General features: G+C 44.1%; 2 protein-coding genes across 2 annotated transcripts; both read left to right on the top strand.

Annotated features, from left to right (window-relative positions):
- Positions 1–1929: 1929 nt before the first annotated feature.
- On the top strand, positions 1930–7173 carry ndufv3 (NADH:ubiquinone oxidoreductase subunit V3). The gene is made up of 4 exons (XM_048978113.1): positions 1930–2109; positions 2516–2621; positions 3637–4716; positions 6900–7173. Exons 1-4 carry the CDS (start codon positions 2065–2067, stop codon positions 7067–7069), a joined length of 1401 nt encoding a protein of 466 aa, XP_048834070.1. The 5' UTR covers positions 1930–2064; the 3' UTR covers positions 7070–7173.
- An 894-nt stretch (positions 7174–8067) lies between these two features.
- On the top strand, positions 8068–22223 carry LOC125709542 (homeobox protein PKNOX1-like). Its single transcript, XM_048978114.1, has 11 exons — positions 8068–8227; positions 9915–10014; positions 11692–11822; positions 12083–12254; positions 14187–14357; positions 16213–16327; positions 16956–17053; positions 17144–17272; positions 18481–18557; positions 19192–19355; positions 20439–22223. The coding sequence occupies exons 2-11, from the start codon at positions 9976–9978 to the stop codon at positions 20654–20656; spliced, it is 1314 nt and encodes a 437-aa protein (XP_048834071.1). The 5' UTR covers positions 8068–8227; positions 9915–9975; the 3' UTR covers positions 20657–22223.
- Positions 22224–22849: the final 626 nt, after the last annotated feature.

Raw genomic sequence — 22849 nt, forward strand, 5'->3', positions numbered from 1 at the left:
TAGATTGCATTAGGTGCACGGTAGAGAGTAGATGGCATGTAGTTTATTTAAAATGAATCGTCTGCAAACATATTTCATATTTTGAACCTGTCATGTCCTGACCTTAGGGACTGGGGATCCCAATGCAGAGCAGACATGAATCCAAATCATGGGGCGACAGTCATAAACTAAAGTATGTGCCAGCGTGGAGAAGCTGAAGGATATGCACAGGAATATCACGGAAATGGATTGCAGGTGCTAATACTCAGACGAATTGAAGCGGTGTAAAGGGATGCCGTGATTGTTGTGGTTAAGGAGGCAGTAGACTGGAGCACAGTAGCATCCTGGGAAGTGGAGGGGCTGGCCAGTCTGGGTGCAGGCAGTGAAAATCGGTGATGGGGCCAAGTAACGTAGGGGATTGATTTTTTTCGAGGGAAGATAGAGCTGAATGTCTCTGAGGGAGACCCATACTTGTGAGGTGATGACAATGATCTGTGTCGGTCTTCTGGTGGGACATAAGACTTCACATACTTGCCTGGTCGTCCGGAACCAGTTGTCTACTGCAGCCTCCCATGGTAAAGACGGGGACTACATAGAACACACTGGAAAGGGGTTAGTTGGACATAGGAATGGAAGAGAGAATTCTGACCATATTCAACCAAGGGGAGGTACTGGCTCCAGTCCGACAGATGGTCAGGGAAATATGATTGAAGGAATCTTCCAATTCCCTGGATAAGCCAGTCACATTATCCATTTGTTTGAGGGTGGTGGCCAGAAGACAAGGTCCACAATAAGAACAGGTGGTGAAAGAAGGCACTGCAGAAACTACAAGTGAACTGAGGAGCGTAATCACTCACAATATCCTCAAGCATCCCAGAGTAGTACAACATGGGTGTATGTGGTATTGGCTAAATCTGGGATTATCATAGGACATGATGAAGACGTGGTTAATGATATATTGACATTTTCTATGCCTGCAGATGGTTATGAATGCTGTCTTCCACTTGTCCCCCTCCTGGGTGTGGATCAGGTTATATACACTGCACAGGTACAACTTTGTAAAGTACTGGGCTGTCGATATTGGCTCCAACCCAGCAGGAATGAGAAGCAGGGGAAAGCTGAACTTGATAATCACTTCGTTTATGGCTCTGTCATCGATGCGTGGATGAAGTTCACCATCCTTCTTTTCTACAAAGACGGAGATGGAGGAAACTGGGGTGGGGGTTAGCAGGAAAAGAAAATCACAATTGAGGTACTTCATACTGTTCCATTGCCCAGAAAAACTTTTGGGAAGCACTAACCTGGGGAGCAGGTCCATTGTGCAGTCCGAAGGGGATGAAGGGGTGGAAGTTTAGTGATGTTCCCTTTATGGAAAACATCCAGGAAATCTCAGTATTCAGAGGGAGTTTATACCTCCTGAGTAGTTTCTGACCTCCCAACAGTGGTGGACAGTATGGGGAGTTGGGAGGAATACGTGAAACAGGCAGTTAAATGCTAAGAATTTGGAATAAACCCTGCTGTTCTCTGTATATCAGCACTTTGGCAAAGATCTTCCTCACTTGCAATCCATCTACGTCTCCCACTACCAGAAGCGAGCTGAATCCATCATCAGGGATGCCAGCGACCCAGCTCATTTCCTCGTCGCACTCTTGCCCTCATTGCTTGCTTCAGGGACTGATTCTTTGCCCAAGTCATCAGATCACTAAATAATCAGAGACCTGCATCCCCCTCCCCCCAAACACATTGTAGTGTACATTTTTTAAATTCCACTACTACACTTTATTATTACTGTACTACCTCTGTGGCTACTGGAACATCCTTCCCCACATATTTACTGCATATTTATTGCATATTATTAGCAAAGCGTCAGCTTGTACACCATTTTGCACTTCCTTCCTTTTGTCTCCTGTTACGCTGCTGTTTGTCCTGTAATTTACTGTCGTGTTGTCTCACTTCTAGCTTTTGTTGTAATGTGAAAGCAAGTTGTTCTTGTTTCCATGTTGACTCCGCTCCATTTGCTAACGGGGTAGGAACTCTTCTTAAATACACTTTGTCATTCGGAACAATAATAATCGGAGGACAAACATGGCGGCCCTCTTACTACGGCTCGGACGGGCTCGGTCACTCAAGGTAATAAATCTAATATGATTAACTAATAACTAAATGAATTACAATGTTTTCGAGCATTGCTGTTTTCTGGTTAGGGTGAATAAATACAATTTAGCAACCTTGTTTCTTTGGAGATTTCGTATTCTGGCTCTGAAACTGACGTCATTACCTTTCAAGGAAAGCGATAAAAAATATTTTCTATACGTTCTTTTTCAAACTGTACGAGGGTATCTGAGTGCTGAAATAGACAGTAGTTATCTGTGATAGATTACCAATTCTGGCTTAGCAGAGTCCACGATTATATGCCATAGTACAAACGACAGTTTTACGTAAAGTTTAATTATCTTTGTAACGAATTTATAATAATCCCACTACCAGTAATGCTGGTATCGTCTGTCATTATGTGCATTCTCACGGGATGTTGCAGTGTTTCCAGCGGGAGAGCTGGGCCGCTTTCCAAAGGACTCCAGCGGTAACTTTTGCCACCAACGTGGATGAGCCCAAGAAATCCGGAAAGAAGCCTAAAGCTGCTAGTAAGGCGGTCATTTTTAGCTTGTTTTGTGATTGGTGGTGTCTGTCTGTCACATTATTTGACACGGGGAGAACATGTAAACACTACACACAGAACCCCGTCCGTGGAGGTTTGAGATGAAAGTTCTGCCCCATTGGGCAATGTGCCTCTTGTTTACAACAAACCCCCAGACCATACTGTAAACTCAGTGTAAGGTTTAAGATCTGGTCGTGACTTCCTGCTGTTGCTACTACTTCCAAATGAAGATTCAATGTTAATAGTCTGCATTTTTATTAACCCTTTTCTTCTTAATGAAATCATGCCGTAATAGAATAATATTTTTACTCAGGCTATTCTGGTTAAACTAAAAGACCTTTCCCTAGCAGATGGCCGACTGTGAGCTGTGTGCACATTGACCTAGATATTGTTGAAACTATAACAAGCCTGTGATTTTGTTTTCACCATGTATCCCATTTACACTGGTTATCTAACAGATGCTTTTGTCCAAAACAACATACAAGTGATGAAGTGATGTAGATAAGGCATCACAAGCAGTGATAGATTTTTGCATCTCCATACTAATCAAAATGTATGTTCTCTCCCTCTTTGTTAGTGAACATAATGTTTTATTCTTTAATAGTAAAAAGTAGGGTTTCCCAACTGCTGGTTTGCAGCCGGTATTCCAACAGACCGTGGAACTCTGGGATAACAAAAATAAGCTATATATTTTATTTATTTTATTTCAAATCTGAAAATATTGAAACAGGTAAATTGGTGAAATTGTGGATCAATCCACCAGCAACCCTGCCCCTCCCCGGCCATTTTACCAGTCCATGCAATTTTTATATCATGGCAGTCGGTCTGCGAAAATCAAAAGGTTGGGAACCCCAAGCCTAAAACACCTTAACCAAACTGAATTTCCCCCTTGGGGATGGGGAACATGTATATCATGCCATGGAGAGAACCTGCCCTGTCCAGATTAAATATAAAAATTGACTGGACAAACTGTTATGCTGTTGTCTCCTGTCTACCTTCAGCTGTAGAGGGCGCTGATGAGCAGGGTTCCCAGCTTGCCTCCAAGACATTGGTGGCTTTTCCCTGTAAGGTTGTCCTACCTGCAGTGCCTCCAGTGAAAGCTTTAGGTAGCTCTTCCCCAGGTCAGGGGTCTGCTGCCACCCACCAGTCTGACTCCTCATCCACAAGTACAGCTTCTGTCATCGGTGAAACTGTGACTTCGGAATCTACTCATCTGGCTAAAGCGGAGACTCTCAGCAGTGCTGCTGCCTATGAACCAGGCATTGTCACAAAGTCCACTGGCGCTACAATAACAGAACCAATTTCTAAAGCTACACTCAATGAAGATGGAACCTCCGGAAGTTCCTCTTCCTCCAGTGACTCTGATTCTGACTCTGACTCTGATGATGAGAAGGGGGAGAAGGCCGAACCACGGGCAGATCCCTCAAAGAAGCCAGAGGGGGGTGTTTCAGCTCCTAGTGATGCTGTCACTGGTGATAAGGCTCATAGCCCAGGTCCTTCTCAGAGCACTCGCAGCTCTGCTGTTGCAGATGCGTCGCCTGATATTACCCCTGGAGCCTCTTCAGAATTTCCACTGACAGCTGCCAATTCTGTCACCAGCAAAGCTCAATCAGAAGAAACCTCTGCTGTACCTCTGTCCAATGTCAAGGTCACAGAAGAAAAATCTTCCAAAAGTGGTATGAAAGAAGCTAAACCTTCCAGTCCATTTGGATGGGAAACTGGAGCCTCTGCTGATGAACAAACAACTGCTATGAGCTCTAAGAAGCTGGGTGATTCAGTCTCAGTGGTAGCAACCCCCAAAGATCCTGCTGCCCCAGGAGAGGGCAAAAAAGCTGCCCCAGGAGAGGGCAAAAAAGCTGCCCCAGGAGAGGGCAAAAAAGCTGCCCCTGAAGCCGCCCCAGGAGAGGGCAAAGGAGCCGCCCCTGAAGCCGCCCCAGGAGAGGGCAAAGGAGCTGCCCCAGGAGAGAGCAAAGGAGTTGCTAGCTCGGAAGGGCTGGTGGACCCTGCCTCTGTACTGTCTGAAGCTGCAGGAAAGGAGATGAAGCCTGAAGCTGAGGCTGATGCCTTGCAGTCACCTGATGGTACAGGCCATGTCCCTTTATACCTTCTTCCCCTATGGACCCTGCAGCACACGTAGAGAATGGCCTCCTTTTCATTTATCTACACGTATTATTTCTCCATTATAAGTATGCTGGAATTCCTAAACATCTAAACTCTCACATAGTTGCTCCTGCTTTGCTTAGTAACTTTGAGGTAGTATTTGCATTAATCTTTTATTTTGCTTTTCCATCATGCTAATTTTCTCGAGCTTATAATATGAGCTGGGCTTTACATTTTGGAGAGCACTACTGATTACGATTGCAGACTCTGGGTCTTCCATGCTAATCTGCACTGCCTTGCACTTATGCATTGATTTTTCTCCTTCACCGCAGTCTGGGCAGTTTGGATGTTGGGCCTAAGATTTAGTGCTTATGTATGCTTTTCTTACCTCCAGCAATACTGGCTCTTGGGCAGCTTTAGAGATCGACTGGCTTCTGCAAATTGCAACTTTGTTCAGGCCGAATATGTCACTAATGAGACTGGACTGTTGGAGATTTTCTGTGTGTCAGCTTATGGTGTTACAGTATGTGGAAAAACTGGAAGCGATGCGTCTGTTTAATTGAGATTTTTTTTATCTTTCCCTTAATCTTAATGTTTTTTTTTATTTTTTGGTGACACATTAAGCCAACATTAAGCCAATCTTGAACACAGGAAAACCTTGCACATTGTATTACTTAAATAACCTGGTTTTACAAAAGCACTGCTCCTGCCATCTAAAGGGCCAGAGATCTGGTAGTTATTAAAGAGATTGCAGAAACATTGCCTTTTGGATACAATGTGTTGGCTTTTCTTGTATGTACATTTGGGCTTGTGGCTATTCCCCTGTGGTGTCTAGGTGACCCTGATATTTAGAAATTGTGTCACTGATTAAGCAGGCTTCTCTCAAAGGTACAAGCAGGTGGAACCACATTGTAACTGATTGTAATATATTTCTGATTCCTGTTTTCTGAAAAAATAACCTTTTTTTCCTGAATTTTATGTTGGGTCTGATCCCTGAAGTTTCCTTTTGATGCCTAGAGTTTTGCCAAAATTGATCTTTTTGGGTAACGTGGGGTTTTTTCCATGTGTCCTTCTGTTTGATTTTACTTATTCTAAGAATCTGTTTAAAATCTCTCTCCATTATATAGCTTACAGTTTATATACACACATATATACTATTTCCGCATCAATAAAAGTATTGTACAGACCACTCTAGGTTATCTGTAGTGCAGGTTGCAGATAGCGATTTTCGGCTGATCCTTCAGTCGAGCAAGAATAAATCTAGGAAATTGCAACCTAGGTGGTTTACTAGGGAAATAAAGCACAAAGTAAGGAGGAAAAGGGCTTTGTTTCAGCAATGGAAAATAACTGATGATGACAGAATTAAGCAGGAATATCTAAGTCTGCAGGCTGAGTTAAAAAATATTAGACGAGCTAAAAGAAATGTCGAAAGGATGGTTGCATTGGAAGCTAAGGATGACGTTAAAAGTTTCTTCCAGTATTTTAACTCTAAAAGAGCTCTAAAACCTGAAATTAAATACACGAACTCGTGGCCATAGGTGGAAATTAGTGGGAGAACATTTCAAGCTGGATTTAAGGAAGCACTTCTTTACACAGCGTGTAGTCAGATTATGGAATAGCCTTCCTGATAATGTAGTGCAAGCTGAATTCTTGGGTTCCTTTAAATCAGAGCTAGACAAGATTTTAACGACTCTGAGCTATTAGTTTAGTTCTCCCCAAGCGAGCTTGATGGGCCGAATGGCCTCCTCTCGTTTGTATAGTTCTTATGTTCTTATGCTGTCTGCTGGCCCCTGGATGAAGGCCTCTGTTAAGTCGTTTTCAGTTGTGCTAGTAATTATCTGCTGTAAATAAGTAGCTAGGTTTTTAATTTGCTGATTTGTGTGATTTGGTCCTTTTAAATAGATAATGGTAGTGCAGGCACTCACCAAGCAAATTATCTTCTATACTTCTGCACTGCTTGGCGTACTTTTCACTGCTGTGGAGTTTAAGCTTAACATTTAGTTGTAGATTGTCTTGCTTAAGTACTATACCCTGTGTTGATAGTGTACTGATGCAGGAACTCTCCCTGTGGTTGAGACCTTCAGAAACATGATGATGTTGGGGGGGGCAGCGCCCATCCAGGTCACCAGCCTCACGATCCCTGTATTGTCTTGCTCTCCCTCAGAAGTTGCCCCCTCACCTCCTGAGCCTGAACCTGAGCCTTTTGACAACAGCACCTACAAGAACCTGCAACACCACAGCTACCACCAGTACACATTTGTGGACAATGAGGTGGAAATGGCAAAACACCGGCTGCCCCAGCCCTCATCTGGCCGGCCTTCTCCTCGCCACTGAGACGGCGTGGGATTTCCACAGCATGCCAGTGCATGCATAGAGCTCTATAGTAACTCACAGGCTCCTCAAAGATCATAATTACCAATAAAGATAATTTAAGTAAATGAGTTTGTGGCTGTGTTTCATAAAGGTCTTATGAAATGTCTATCACATGGGGTTTCAAGGTGATGTTGAAGTTGACTAGAGCCAATCATGTGATACTTTTGTCATTCGATTTTTGATTAGTTTGATTATGCATTCTTTTTCAGGTGACAGAATTTTAAATGCACATGAAGCAAGCTAGAGGGCGGAACGGTGGTGTGGTGGTTAGCAATTTTGCTTCATACCTCTGGGACCTGGGTTTGACTGTCCGCCACAGATCCATGTGTGTGGAGTTTGCATGTTCTCCCCGAGTCGTCGTGGGGTTTCCTATTGGTAAACCCCCCCCCCCGCCCCATTTCAAAAACATGCAGAGGCTAATTGGAGTTCTCAAATTACCCGTACATGTGAATGCAGTGTGAGTGTAGCCTGCGATGGGTTGGCGCCCCATACTGGGTTGTTCCCTGCCTTGTACTCACAGCCTCCATGATAGGACCCCCCCGCAACCCTGAATAGGATATGCGGTTTCAGAAGATGAATGGCTGGATGAAGTAAGTCAATATGTGCTAAAAATACAATTCCGTTTATGTGAACCTAGCATACAAACACCTAACCGTGCATTTTTGCTTTTTTGTTACTTAATTATCCCTAATAATTGCTCTTAATAATACCAACTTAATTAATCCCCTAAAATAAGAAGTATGACGCATATAGTTTATGTTCTGTAAATCCAGATAATTATAGCTGTACTGCATAAATCGAAAGTATGAAAGAAAATTAAGAGACTTCGATCATTGCTGCTTTAATTGATTTTGCATTCTATGAAGACTAAGGATACGTTGCCGATTACAATTGCGACTGCGAGCCAAAGCAAGCCTCCTCTCACCATAACGCTGCGCCGCATTTTCTGCTTCTGTCCCGGGGGGCGAGAACAAGAAACATCAGTCGTTGTGTCTCCTCCTATGTCATGAATATTCATGAGCCCCCGACTCTGCGTGTCGTTACGCGATGACGCAACGCGACAACTGCGAGTCCCGATTGCTGCAACTGCTTGTCAGTGTGACGAAGATTGGCACTCAGGTAAGCTGTCACTCAAAATCTTCTTTTTCCGTTCCCTATCAATCAAACAATCTAAGCAAGGCGCTAAAATGCCGCGGGCCAGAGCAGGGACCTGGCCGGAGTGGCTAGTGGGGGTTAGGGAAAGGGGCGGTTAGCCGGGCGGGGATCGAAAAAAACCCTTCCATGTGGGAAAAAAATATGTCGGCATTTTGGGGAGTAGAAATTTCTGGATAAGCGAGGAGGAGAACTGGAAGTAGGGCCCAGTTTATTTCCCCCCCTTGTCCGCTTCAAGCGCGAATGGCACAAGGGGAGGGATAGGCAGCTGTCCCCAGCTTGATTGATAGACTGGAGTGGGCAGGTTTTTGTTAATATTAAAGGGACAGAGACGGTTAAATATATCAAAATAACTATAGAGCGGGAATCTTGGCCACGATATCTTTGAATGATACGTATTTTTTAACAGGGTGCAGCGGTGTGCAGGGAGACGCGGCGTTTTACAGCGACGACTCTGGCTGCTCACGGAGCGTACAGCCACTTTAGGGGGGGAAACATGGCGGCTCGTTGTCCGCAGGAGTCGTCAGACGCTCGGCGGATGCCTTTAGCTGGCTAGCGAAGTACGCCAGTTAGGGTCCCCAGCATGCACATTAGTGCCTAAGAAACAGGCATTTTCGTGCAGTGCGGGAAACCTGCGCCTTGCTGCCACTATTGCGAGCCAGGCGGGTTTTTTCACCCGTTTTGTTTTGTAAGCGTTTGCGCCATCTAGCATGAGGAGTCCCGCTTCACCATTTACTGCTTCGGATATTTGCCAAGAATGTTAGCACCCGTGGCTAATTTGCTAAGCTAACGGGGGGGCTGCAGCAGGCCCGAAGTGGTGGGCGTGTAATCGCGGCCAAAGCGCCGCGTCCCGTGCTTCGTCGCATACTGACAGAATGGGCTCTATCTCCCCATGAACATAGCATTCAGACACGCGTGGTCCGCCAGCTGGTGTCCATTTTGTGTGTCATGTCGTTCTCTCTGCCGCAGGTCACTGTGGCATGGTCACCGCCCCCGTCCCTACCGTATTAACTGCACTCTTACTAAACAGACCCCCGACTGATGTACTTACAACGATGCGGCATCCTAAAAATGGAAATAAGTTTCATAACATTGAAAGACACGACACCCTCTAAAGAGCCATACAGTCTTTTGTGTTGACCCGCATGAAATCTGCTTGTAACGGGACTGAGTCGTTTTAGTACTGCAGTATGAACACGGGAAATGCTTACTGAATATATACAAATGGTATTTTAAATAAAGACAGCCGCTTTGGCGCCGCGGTGTAAGGACCGTGAGCCGGGTGCGTAGCCTCCGAATACGCTCGGCTCGCAGGCGGACAGGCACCGAGGATCCACTGATCGCCGCTACGGCGCACGCTGTGCTGCTCAGCCTGCAGAGCAGACCGCCACCATTATTAATATTTAGTGTTTTATGTGTATACTATCGGCTCCATATTTCAAAGCCACTGGATGATTATCAATGTAGGCACAAAAGTATTACACTCGTTTTGCTAATACAAAATTAAGTTTATATATACATTATATATATATATATATATATATATATATATATATATATATATATATATATATATATATATATAATCTCATTATAGGGCTTCTGTCCGGTAGCGATTCAGCGCTTATCGGTATATATATGTGTGCGTTTGCAGAACTGGGGCTTCGCCACGATCCTATGATGTTTCACCTCCCACTGTGCCTGCAGTAACAGCGATGGCAGCTCAGTCGGTGTCCATGGAGGAGTACCAGGAGGTATGGCTAACACTACCGTTTGAGGACAAAGTTTTTATCCCCCAGGGGTGTATCTCTCATTAGTCCCTAATGAGGGAGGTGTGCACCCCCCAATAAGAGAGAATATTTTTTCCCATGCTGACTTATCTGGATTTTTTGGAACCCCACCAAAAGTCATTGGTCCCTTTGAGCACTGGTCTCAAGCCTCATTCTGGAAGGGAATTAAAAAGGAGTTAAATGGTTGCTGGTTTAAAGCCCCAGGTCCCGCCCCCGCCCCCCACTATTACACATTACACGCACCAGCACCAGAAGGTCCTTGTGATTTGTTTCTCCAGTACCATCCTGATGAAAACTAGAAAGCTGCTGATTCATTGTTAAAGGTGTCTGAGATTTTTATCATTTAGTCATCTTACAACATCTGTCAGCCTTACACTGAGTCTCACGGGGTTAATGCTCATTATAACTTCTTGGCAGCCATTTACTTCATTGCTGATACTGTTTTGTGGTCCTGAGTCACATGACTCATTAAAATAACGTTCCAGTAACGTGGGGCTTTAGCAAATAACTGCCTCCAGTATATGCCTGAGTCTGTAAAAAAAATGGCCGCCATTAAAGAATCTGGGCCATGAACAACCAGATATTATTAGTTCTTTGAAAAGTATTTTTCAGTGCTTCTCCTGTCAATCGATCTATTGTTGGCCCACCACATGACCTCCTGTCATATGCCTTGTGGCCTGTACCTTCACTGTCTGTGTGTGTGTGTGAGAGAGAGAGAGACAGAGATACTGAAGATTAAAATCCCGTTGGCTCCATCACTTTTCCAATAGTGCAATTAATTGGTAAATGCCCATACTTTTACAGCAGTTAGTCCAGCAGTACGGGGAATGTAATCGGCCTGATAGCTTATGGTAAATGTACAAGTCATACTTGGGATGTGCAGTTGTCCTTGTCCTAAGTCACACCAATAAAGTGTTTGTGTCACATATATACACTTCTGGGCAAAAAAATGGGCCAAACCCAGAATTGCAAAACAGTAAGTTTTTAATGGTCTTAACAAATCATTAGTCAGATAATTAGCAAGAACCAAACAAAATGCAGCCAAACCCTGTACCACCTTTTGCTCATCATCTTGTACGCAAAGATGAAATCATGAAAAAATTGAAATGTTTGTTAAAAAATGCAAGCGATCACACCTCTTTGCGTTCTGAATTTTCACAAATATCTTCTGGCTATTTGCTGTTGAGACCATTTAAAGCTTAATGTTTTGCAGTTTTGGGTTTGGCCACTATTTTGCCCAGGAGTGTATGTCTGGAAAAACTGTAAGTCAGTTAAGCAGCAGCTAAGATCCAACATTATATTTTTGCTTATTGCAGATCTTGTGTCTGCTTTATATTGATTAATTTACCAGTCATTAGGAGCTGGTACAAAAACCCTCATATACTGCAGCCCTTTTTGATGGCCAGTTCTGACCTCTGACCCCTGAGGCCTATCAATGACTCTTCGGCCCTCCAGCCCTGTGTTACAGGGGCGATCACCCTACTCACCAGCTGTGGTGTGTGAGGGGAGTGAAATGGGCTAATATTGTCTCCCAGCACCCCAGGCAGAGGAAGCAGAATCATGTTGACTGTTAGGAATGAGGCCCTCCCCTATTCTGCCTCATTCTTCCTTGCTCCACCCCTGACCCTTTCTCTCACACAGATGAAACCCACTGTGCAGACGGACAGTGGTCAGGACCAGAGGTTTCCGGAAGTGAGTGGCGGGGTCACTGGCAGTCCCCCGCCTGTGGAGACGCAGACCTCTATGGACGCCGACAAGGAGTCCATTTACAGGTACCCCTGTCTCCCTCCCCTGGGGGGGGGGATTTCCCCTGCAGTTTTTGTTGGTACGTGCATATATAGAAGTGTAAAGTTTTATGCAAATCTTCAGGAGCTGAGAAATATGATGTTTTCTGTTGTGAATTGTCATGCTTCAGCCCAGCTGTTTTTAAACATTCCTATGACTACTGTATGCCTCTAAAAATTGCTGCAAAACACTCTTACTTAATAATATTCTATTTTAAACGGTGTGTTTGTGCTCCCTGATGTCCCAGGCACCCTCTGTTCCCACTGCTAGCCCTCCTCTTTGAGAAGTGTGAACAGTCCACCCAGAGCTCAGAGTGTGTCACCTCCGCCAGCTTCGATGTTGACATCGAGAATTTTGTCCGCAGCCAAGAGAAAGAAGGCAAAGCTTTCTTCAGCGATGACCCAGACCTTGACAATCTGGTAAGATGGATGTTTCTGCTCATCCTCCAGCTGTTGTTTCTCCTAATTTCATGGCTCGTGTCATCACTTATGTTTTTATCACTACTAGCATAACTCTTGAGATTATTGATCATATGCATGCGTACGCTTTTGGAGCCAATCCATTGCTGCCTCAGTTACACTCTCGGTAAGATGACAACTCAAATAGTTTCTGACAGACCTTTTTCAAACTTTGCAGAGGCATAATATGGGTGACAAACTGGAAATGATAAAATCATGAGACAGATCATCGCAATATTGTAGTAGGGCTGCATAATATTATCAAAGTTAAGGACACTTTTGACAATAGAACATAAACTGTAAAAGTATTTGAACAACCTTTTCTAAACTTTATAGACACATGGGTGAGGAACTGGAACTAATCAGATTTTGAAACTACTCATCCAAAAACTGAAGTATTGCCAATTAGTGGCTGCAAGGAGAAGGGTGAAAGCAGATGACATTTGATCTTGTGAATGTGTAACATTAAAAAGTATTTGATAGATCTTATTACGGCATCACAAAAATATGTGACCCGTCGTCACGAAATGAGTCTAAAGTCGCACTGGTAGAACTTTTGGTAAAACCACATTTATTGGTTTTTATATTTGCAGTTGATATATGCAGTACAGTAAAATCCTGTTATAGTGGACTCACTTATAATGGAATATCATCTATAACAGACGAGGTCTGCTGGTCCCGGCCGTGCGCCTTTAAGAACATGCAGAAAAAGTATTGGATATAGCGGACTCGCATATAACGGAATTTCACTTATAATGGACAAACAATTTGATAATAATAATACATACGTTATTGATCCCCCTGGGGTAATTGTCTTTACGTCTCCCTCACCTTGCTTTTTGTAGAGTAAGCTGTCTGCGAATGGCAACCACCTGTTGGGGCGCTCAGGGAGCTGGGGGTTAAGGGCCTTGCTCAAGGACCTACAGACGTGCTGAGGCTGAGTTTGACCCAGTGACCTTCTGATTACAGGCACACAGGCTTAGCTCACTGAGCCACATGCTGTAGGTTTGTTCAGCTATAACGGACATGCAGGCTCTGCCTACAAGGCGCATGGTGTGCCAGTGATATACAGTGCAGATATGTAGTCGGAATTATTAATAGTCACGCATCTGGTCAGGTAAAGTTGGATTACTATGTGTACAATATAATAATCTATACCACAAGTGTGTCTGCTGGGATGTGGCATGAGTAAATGGTGTTCTGCAACTCGATATAACGGTCCTTGGATATAATGGACTGTTTTGCAAGGTCCCTTGAAGTCCGTTGTAAATGGATTTTACTGTAATTCTAAATTGTAGCAGCTGTGGGGTGTGGGAGGAGTAGGGATTAGATGGGGGGAGTGACAAGGCTGTCTGGGAATATCGTTGTCATCACTACAACATCTTTTGTAGTTTTATGGTATGTTAATACCTGTATTACGAACCATGATAAAAGAATAATTAATATTGATGGCCTCCTTGCTTGAGTCATCTATGGTTTTACTTTTGGAGTTAATGGTATGGCATCTTTTATCATTATTTATATTACTGCTGAAATCACTGCAGATGTTATTGTTACCTTCTGTACTACAATCATCACTCTTCTTAGAGCTAAACTATATGACTGCTAACTGCTGGAATCATTGCTATTGTTGTGCAAATTTTATAGTCTGTTGAGCTCTTGAGTTTATGCAAGCCTCTTATGATTAAATGGAATGATAAATTACATTTGGATGCATGAAGTCCAGGTCCCATTAGCTGATGTTTGCAAGGTTAAGGTGACATCACTGTCCAGGACAGACTCACATAATATTCATGTTATAATAATCTCTCTCAATCTGTTTTGGCAAGCATTTTTTTTTTCCCTCCATGGAATTTTCGGAAACTTTACCGCTTTCCATCCTCCTCCCTATAGATGGTAAAGGCCATACAGGTGCTGCGTATACACTTGCTGGAGCTGGAGAAGGTGAGCGACTTGTGCAAGGACTTCTGCAGCCGCTACATCGCCTGTCTGAAGACCAAGATGAACAGTGAGACTCTGCTGAGCGGGGACCCAGGCAGCCCCTACTCGCCCGTACAAACACAGGTGGAGACCAGGAGAACCCGGGGGGTTGGGGGGAGGGGGTTTCTCTTCCTTTATAATTGATATTTTTAGCTGCTGGTCAGTCTTCACTTAGGGCACTTTTCTACTTCACCAGGAACCATACTTTTGGTACTTTGAACGCTGCATGTGTTCTCCAAGATGATGATAATCATTTTCATCCTTGCTGTTTAAATCACTCAAAGAGAAATGTATGAACTTCTTTTTTGTTTTATAAATACCCCAATATTTATTACAATAAAATCACATTGCTATATTTACAAAAATATTGCATAGCTAGGACAGTGCGATTTATGTGTAATGTCCTAGTACAGTGAAATATGCTTAAAGTGATCATGCCTATAGTGATCAACCGCTTATATGGATCAAAAAGCTTGGGACAGAATCATTCCTGTACAAATACTATTTAAATACAGTGGAAACCACTTACAGTGATCACGGTTATAGTGATCAACTGCTTATGTGGATCAAAAAACTTGGGACAGAATCAATCCTGTACAGATACTGTTTAAATAATTTGCTTATAGTAATCAAGTAGTCCACTTACAGTCTTCATTTTGGGGCTTTTATACATGAGATCATACGGAAAAAATTTAAACTACGCTAATTCTTTTTTTAACATTACATTTAACATACTTTACCTTGCGGTAACCTGTCTGCTTCTGCCTAGCTACCTGAGTCTAATGCTGCATGCACAGAAAAAGAAAGTAATTTTCTTTCAATGACAAATATAGACCCATTGAAGCTATATTTTATGTACAATATATAGCTGTAAGCTATATTTTATGTACAATATTGTACTGTATTGAAGCCCAGAGCAGACCGAGGAATCGTGGCAGTGGCAAATGAAAATGCCGAAAGGTGGCCTGACAAGTTGTTCTTCATTATACTCCTTAAAGGGACCCCACAACAAGCAACAATAACACAAAAGCTATGAATGACAGGAAACACGGGGAAGTTACATCAAGGACAGTAAGGCACACACACTCAGCGGGTAATTACACAATGGCTAGGACACACGAGGATCAGGCAAAAACCGAGTACAATAACAGTTAGAGGCACACGCGACAACTGGATACACAGCACCACAAGTATCTACACTAACAAATACAAGCAGGGGCTCTATACATATGCTGGGACATGCAGATTCTGCCGGCATTACAGTATTATTGCATACTTGAATTATATATAGTTCAGTAATTGAATTTGTACAGTCCCGTAATTTGACAAGTGTTTGAAACAGCTGTACTGTATTTTGAAATAGTCAATAAAATTCTGTAAATAGCGATGCTGTCCATTCTATTACCTTATATTCATGTAATACATATACAAATGTGAATTAGGTGGTAATCTGCCTAAGACATAAAGAAAAACTAAAAAAAATGGTTATAGTAATCAATTTCACCAAGACACACATGATCACTATAAATGGACTCCACTGTATATTAAAATACCGTACTGTCCTAGTATATTAAACAAAATACTTCATTAATTTCTTGTCATCCTGATATTATTGTATCTGTTCTTCCAACCAGATCACAATATTTTTTTGTTCATTTTATCGTTGTTTTCTGATTTTGCATTCGTTTTCAAGGTGGCGTCTGTTTTGTATTTAGAGGCAGGCCATTTGCATAACCAATCCACAAAGAAAGCATCTCAAATCTCACCCTAAAGTACTGAAGTACCAAAAAAGTACCCCATTTGGTTTGGCACTTTTGTTACTGGTACTTGACTGGTAGTCAGTGGAAAAGCGAAAGTACCAAAAGTAGGGCACTTGTTGCGGTGGAAAAGCCCCCATAGACATCTGTCCCTATATGGCGTGTGTGTGTGTCTCCCCCAGACTTCCAGCTCGTTCACAGGGACCCTCAGCCCTCAGGGGATCGTTGTGCCAGCATCAGCTCTGCAGCAGGGCAACGTCACCGTGGCAACTGTCAACCCTACACAGATGGTGGCAGGTATGCGTGTCTCCGTGGAACGCAAACAATACGTCTGCTCTGAGCAGATGTAAACAGCCTGACCTTTTGCAGTTTTAGTATTTTAGTTTATCACATATTTTCCCTTACGTTAGGCCTGTGGTTCTCAGCTGTCGTCCTATCAGAACCACTGACATGTATAGTGGTTTACATTCCAGCTTTTCCTCAGTTTATTACCCTCATCAGAGCTAAATGAAGAATAGTGCTTGCTCATTGTTACACGGAACACTAAATTAATCAGTAATTGTTACTTAGTATTCTGCTTTTTTAATGTCACAATTAATCAGAGAAATTGTACATTTTACTAACTTCTGTTGCAATTTCTAATCTTTGAATCTAATGTAGTCTGTGAGAAACACATCTGAATCTGAATGAGAAATGGCAACACCCCCACTTTCCCATGTTCAGGATCATCGTAATCCTGATTCCTTGCATTCTTTTGCTAGTTCTTTTAAGGTTAATAAAGAACCTGCACACCTACAAGGACAGTTCTTTGGACCAGCATGGCTTTATTCCACTGTTTTTGTTATCATAATGTAACAGAAGTGGCTGAGTGTTATAATTATTTAGATGTGTACACATCTGTACTAACCCACCATGTGTGCTCCAGGTGGCACTGTGTACCAGCCCGTCACCGTGGTTACACCCCAAGGACAGGTTGTGACACAGACTATCTCACCAGGGACAATACGCATCCAGAACACACAGGTAAATGTCTTTATGGGCATAGTAATGTTGTGAGCCAGGCTCAGCATATGATTGATTCCCCTCATGAGCATCTACATCAAACTCCCTTAGCTCCAGCTCCAGCTAAACCAAGACCTGGGCTTTTTCAACCATGATGATGGTACATCCAAGAACAAGCGGGGGGTCCTTCCGAAGCAGGCCACCAATGTCATGCGCTCCTGGCTCTTCCAGCACATTGGGGTAAGTGGGTGGCTTGGGGGGGAGATATATGTGGAAGGGATTATGAAAAAAGCTATATACTCGAGATTGAGAGCATATCTGTTCCATATATTTTCATTGGTTCAAGGTCTATAAGCAGTTTTGTCCTTTATTGTAAAGTAATGATATTGTAAATGTAAAGTAACCATATTTTACCTGGATGTTTACTCTGTACGTCTCTAAGGTCCCCTTCAGGCTGAGATAGGCAGTCCTGTCCTCAAAGGGCCATGATGTATGCATGGGCAAATACATGGGAAAATTTTAAGGTCACCTGTTCAAACCCAAGTCTTAGGACTCTTCAGCCAGTCAATCCTCTAATTAATAATCGTATTACACAATGACATAATATTCATGTTATTCATGGGTGAGATTGGCCAGCCTTGCTTTAAGATCTTAAATTCCTTGTGTAGATAGAGCTATGTGTGTATAATGAAAAATAAAGGTGATAAACAGCAGCACAGAATCAGTATCAGAGACTGTATCAGAATTTCAAACTTGGGATCGATCTCTCTGTCTGGCAGTGAGTGAGTGAGTGAGTCAGTCATGAGTCTATCATGGGAGGGTTTCTGTGGTCTTGGGTGAACCCAAAGCCTGAGGAGGAGACAGGCTGGGATCTTTCCGGGCACTGCGGGACGGTCTGATAGATGTAGCTCCCCCGTCAGATGACTGCCCCTGAAGCTGGCCGCCTGATCTCAGTGCACTGTCAGGCTGCCTGGGGGCCTGCGTGGGTCCTCAGCACACAGGGACTTGTTGTTCCCTGCTGAGAGATGGAGGGAAAGGCAGGGAGGGATAGAGAGATGGAGGGGGAGAAAAAGAGTAGGAAACGAGAGGGATACAGTTAATGTACATTGAGGCAGTTCGCCTGCGTTTTAATCAGCCTTGCCGAGTCCAGATGTATCACTGTTAGCCGGAAAGTGCCTGAACATGTAGCTTGTATAGTCTCTGTGAGGGCATCTCACCGCTCTGAGCTGCAGGGAGGGGGGCTCCCTTTTCTCCTCTCCTATGACTCTCTGACAAGCTTATTTACCCTATCCAGTAGTTACCAGGAGCAGAGCAAGCATTTTATTTTTAAATGTTGTAATATCGTGATTCCTTTGATAGTGTGCAGCCCGTTTGCACAAACACAGAATGCATACAAGAAGACATGGGTGGAAGCATGGGCAGGACCTGATGTGTGTGTCTGTCCCCAGCACCCCTACCCCACAGAGGATGAGAAGAAGCAGATTGCCACTCAGACAAATCTGACCCTGCTGCAGGTCAATAACTGGTGAGTATTGCTTCATGCCACTCACCTGACCAGCTGATTCCCTCGTCAGACACGGGACACTAAGGATTTACTGTTTACCCTGCCATTCTTTCTTGGCTTTTTAGAAGCAGTGTGTGCCCCGCCCCTCTGCTGCAGTGTTTCTCAGTGTAGTCCTTGGAGACCCCAGATGGTCCATGTCTTTGCTCCCTCCCAGCTCCCTGCCAGACAGTTGTGTCCCAGCTCCTCTTAGGAAAAAGAAATGCGGACTGTCTGGGGGGTTCCCAACGACTGCATTGAGAAACATAGTTCTTCTGCACCCCCCACTCCAAAATGGTCGCACATTTTTACTGCTATTCCCGACAGGTATATTCTACAGGTCTGCAGTGGTATTCTCAGGCCAGTGTCTTTAACAGAAGTCCTGTTGCTTTTGTCTGTGTCTATTGATCTTTATGCCCTGTGATAGGGGTTATAACTTAAGATGTCTCTCCAGTTCTCTTCTTCAGGCTTTATAGCTTTTTGCTTACTTTGCCTCCACTTGTTGGGGAGTTTGCCTCTCCCATTCAGGAGTGTATTTTACTCTCTCTGTCCCTGGGCCCGTGACTGGCCCACCCCCTCAGGTGTGAAGTTCACCTGCACCTTCCTTGTCGTCCGGCAGGTTCATCAATGCGCGAAGGCGGATCCTGCAGCCCATGCTGGACGCCAGCTCCTCAGAGACCCCCAAGACCAAGAAGAAGACACCGCAGAACCGGCCACTGCAGCGATTCTGGCCCGAGTCCATCGCATCAGGCGTGTCCCAGCAGCAGGTCACCATGGCTGACGGTAAGGCCGGCTGTGCCTCTGTATCTGCACGGTGTAAATGAATAATACATTTTCAGAATATCAGTTCTTGGAGATGGGTACCTGCTACCTGGTGGTCACTGTCTACTAGTTATAGCTAGTAGGCAGTGACTGATATTTCGTTTCCACTAACACGAAGCTGGTTCTGGTGCTGGTGCCAGTGCTGGGCTGGTTCTCGCTTGGTGCCTTTTGAGAATCAGCCTGCATTTCCACCAGTTTCAAAAAAGAACGGAACAGAAATGTTACTTAGGCGGAAGTGAAAGTAATGGTTAATCTGTATTTCGTTTTTTGGATTTATTTTGCCGAAAAAAAGGTTTCCGGAGTATGACTCGATGCGCCCTGTCTTTATTGCCTCTATCCACTTTTGTCTCTTTAAAGGTTATGTGTGTAAGTGAGTTTATTCTTTATTCTTGTATAATGTCTTATTTTCAGCAAATTCAGGCCATACTATTTTAAGCTATTTTATGACATTTTGTCTCCGTAAAGACTCCCCCATCTGTTTGTGTTAGTTTATTCACTCGTTGTTTTACTTGCTTGCTTTTTCACCGCGGTCCTTTTAAGGATCGTGCAGTAATGCTAAAAACTGAACTTCGCTGTCCGCTTCATGGTTTCTTCACAACACAAATGGCATAATATTTAATTTATTCCACCTGTGACATATTTATACTTTATTGTTAAATAAAGCAGAGCGATATTTTTTTTTCCTCAGAATAAAAAAATGATGCAACCATATTCCGCTAAGAAGCTGGCAAGTTGTTTCACTGCCAGCACCACCATGGACTAGCTATATCGGTTATGGATAGTATTTTCCGAGTTTACGAAAGGTTTGGACGCCGTAGCCCGTCCCTCTTTTTGCTGATGCTATGATGCCACATTATGAACCGAGCTTTTCTGTGGTGCCGTGCCCAGTTCCCAAGTGGAAATGCATGGAACCAGTGCCAGATTGGGGAGAAGTCCTGCACCGGCACCATGTTGGTGAAAACAAGGCTTTAGTGTTAGGTGTGGGGTGTCTGCAGTCTGATGTGAGAAAGAGACGGGTGTCCATGTGGCCTCGGCCTCCCGCAGGTACGATGGTGACGGTGGGCATGAGCGTGGACGGGCTGCAGACTCTGTCGTCAGACGGCGCCACGTTGGCTGTGCAGCAGGTGATGATCGGGCCGCACAGCGAGGATGAGTCCGGGGAGAGCGGAGACGACGACGATGCTGATGAGGACAGAGACAGCGGCTTGTCACGGGCCAACATGGCCAGCCTTGGGCTGGACACCAGCGACTCGCTGCAGTAGGAGCCAGGGCCTGGCCTATGGGACAGGTGCAGGTGTACCCACATGCACACACGGACACACACGCACGCACACGTACAAACACCGACATGAGGCACAACCCAACACAGCGGAGTGCATGCTTGGATCTGAAGGTGCTCACTAATGTTTGTGGACTGAACACAAATGCAAGGACAATAATGTGCAGAGACACACAGATGGAGAGAGCAACTGGTGACTTGTGTTGAAGTCCCCGAGACAAACGGGACACACCAGTTGGTTGGCCTAATCCTAGTAAGCCCCCATTTGCACTGGCACGCAAAAGCATGTTATTAAAACACGCCACAGACTCCACTTACACGCACACGTGTGTATGGCACGCACGGCGCGCTCCGAGTTTCGCTTTGGAAACCATTTTATACGTAGTTGTAGACGAGTGCACTTTTTGTATTTTATGGTAAGCTACAAACAATTTCAAGAAAACAAATGATGTGATAAACGCCCGCAAACACATTTTTAATGTACGCCAGTGACTGCTGGACTGATGTGTTTTTTCCATCGCCTCTCTTTTGGGACAAGAGCTTAAAGAATTCTTTGATGATTTGCTTTTCTCAGCATGCCTGTGTTTGACTAGTTGTGCACGCGTGGGAGGTTGTCTTCGGGACATAAACCAGGGCTTGCCGCTGCTCGCAAAGCCAACAAGATGAATGGAAAAAGAAGTTATTTTTCTACGTGAACATAAAAATGATGGGTGTTTTTTTTTTGTTCTTAAAGGATGTCTATGTATAAAGATTGATTACTGAAAAGGCCGCCCTGTTTTCGGGGTCCTATAACATTGCTAAAATATATTAATGAAAAAACTGGTTTTAATGAACTACAGAGAGGGCCTTAATTATTTTTTTTTTATTAACTTAGAAGCACGGAAAAGCCTAAACTGTAGCCAAACTAGACAAACAGTCCTCCTCAGTATGAATATAGCAAAGGCAGTGAAATGGCAGTTTCTACATCACATTCTGTACCTGAGCAATCGAGGTTCTCTAACCTGTAGAAGGACAAAGTGTCAAATCCATTACTGCGCTTGTAGAGAAGTCAGTTTCATTGTTTATTTTTTACCTAGTATGTACTTGCATTTGTAGTGTAGATGTCATTCTCTGTCAGTTGTATTATCCCATATACTTTGTACAATGAACAGTAAATACAGAAAAAGCCCAAGCCTTGTGGAAAAAGCACAATTCGTGACCTGGAGACACAAGCAGCCCTGGCAGAAGCTGCACACTGTTTTATTTATACACAAAGCCCTAATCCAGGGTGGAGCTCAGGAGAGCCCTTTGCTGGAGAGGTTTGTCACTGCTCCACTCCTTGCGCCGCCTCCATGTTGGGCCACTCCCAGCTTTCAGGACCCTGTCCCTCACACACCCCATAGCTGGCTGCTGTCATGCCCCGGCAAACTTCTCATTAAGTAAGGAAACTGAGAGCCCCGAGCTGTGGCCCTGTGCGGCTGCCAGCTTTGTGCAGCATTACGGTTCCTTCCTCACTCGTTTTTGTTTGCTTTAGAGCTTTCTATTTTGGAATAAACTACGCCTAACCTCTGTGTGCTACTGGTGATTCTTTGTGTTCACACACCACACGCCTCACCCCAGGTTGCCGCTAGAGCCAATAATAGTGTGTCCCCAGGACTGAAGCTGAGAACCGCTTTATTTGCTTATTGACAAGTCATCCCAAAGAATTGGACCTACATTGGTCCTCAGTGGATCACGTTTCCCAGCCCTGCACTAGACGATACCCGAGAAGTATCTGAGATACTGGCCTGTACAACAAAGCCCGTTAGGCACTAAGACAGTACCCAACAACTGAGACAAAGTGACAGAAGGAGGATATCCTGAAATCACAGATGTAATGTGACTTTTGTTTCACAGGCAATAGGAATTAGTTTTGTCGTGGATTTAAAGTAAATAGTAGAACACAAAATCAAGTTCTTCTAAGCAGGCATCCATCTTCTAAGCCTTTGTTCTGGTTGTGGGAGGTGGATGGAGCCCATCCCAGGCAGCATGGGACATCAGACTGGGGGACATTCTGTAGAGGATGTCAGTCCATCATAGGGCACCTGGCTGACGGACACCCTGGACAGGATATCAGTCCATTATAGGGCTGAGGGCACCCAGAACAGGATACCTGTCCACTGCAGGGTACATACATTCACACACATACACCATTTTA

The sequence above is a fragment of the Brienomyrus brachyistius genome, chromosome 16 (assembly GCF_023856365.1).
Source record: "Brienomyrus brachyistius isolate T26 chromosome 16, BBRACH_0.4, whole genome shotgun sequence".
Lineage (NCBI taxonomy): Eukaryota > Metazoa > Chordata > Actinopteri > Osteoglossiformes > Mormyridae > Brienomyrus > Brienomyrus brachyistius.

Coding starts and splice junctions, on each gene's coding strand:
- ndufv3 (XM_048978113.1), top strand. CDS start 2,065: ATGGCGGCCCTCTTACTACGGCTCGGACGGGCTCGGTCACTCAAG. Junction 2,110..2,515: donor GACGGGCTCGGTCACTCAAG/GTAATAAATCTA, acceptor GGGATGTTGCAG/TGTTTCCAGCGGGAGAGCTG. Junction 2,622..3,636: donor AAAGAAGCCTAAAGCTGCTA/GTAAGGCGGTCA, acceptor GTCTACCTTCAG/CTGTAGAGGGCGCTGATGAG.
- LOC125709542 (XM_048978114.1), top strand. CDS start 9,976: ATGGCAGCTCAGTCGGTGTCCATGGAGGAGTACCAGGAG. Junction 11,823..12,082: donor GACAAGGAGTCCATTTACAG/GTACCCCTGTCT, acceptor CTGATGTCCCAG/GCACCCTCTGTTCCCACTGC. Junction 12,255..14,186: donor ACCCAGACCTTGACAATCTG/GTAAGATGGATG, acceptor TCCTCCCTATAG/ATGGTAAAGGCCATACAGGT.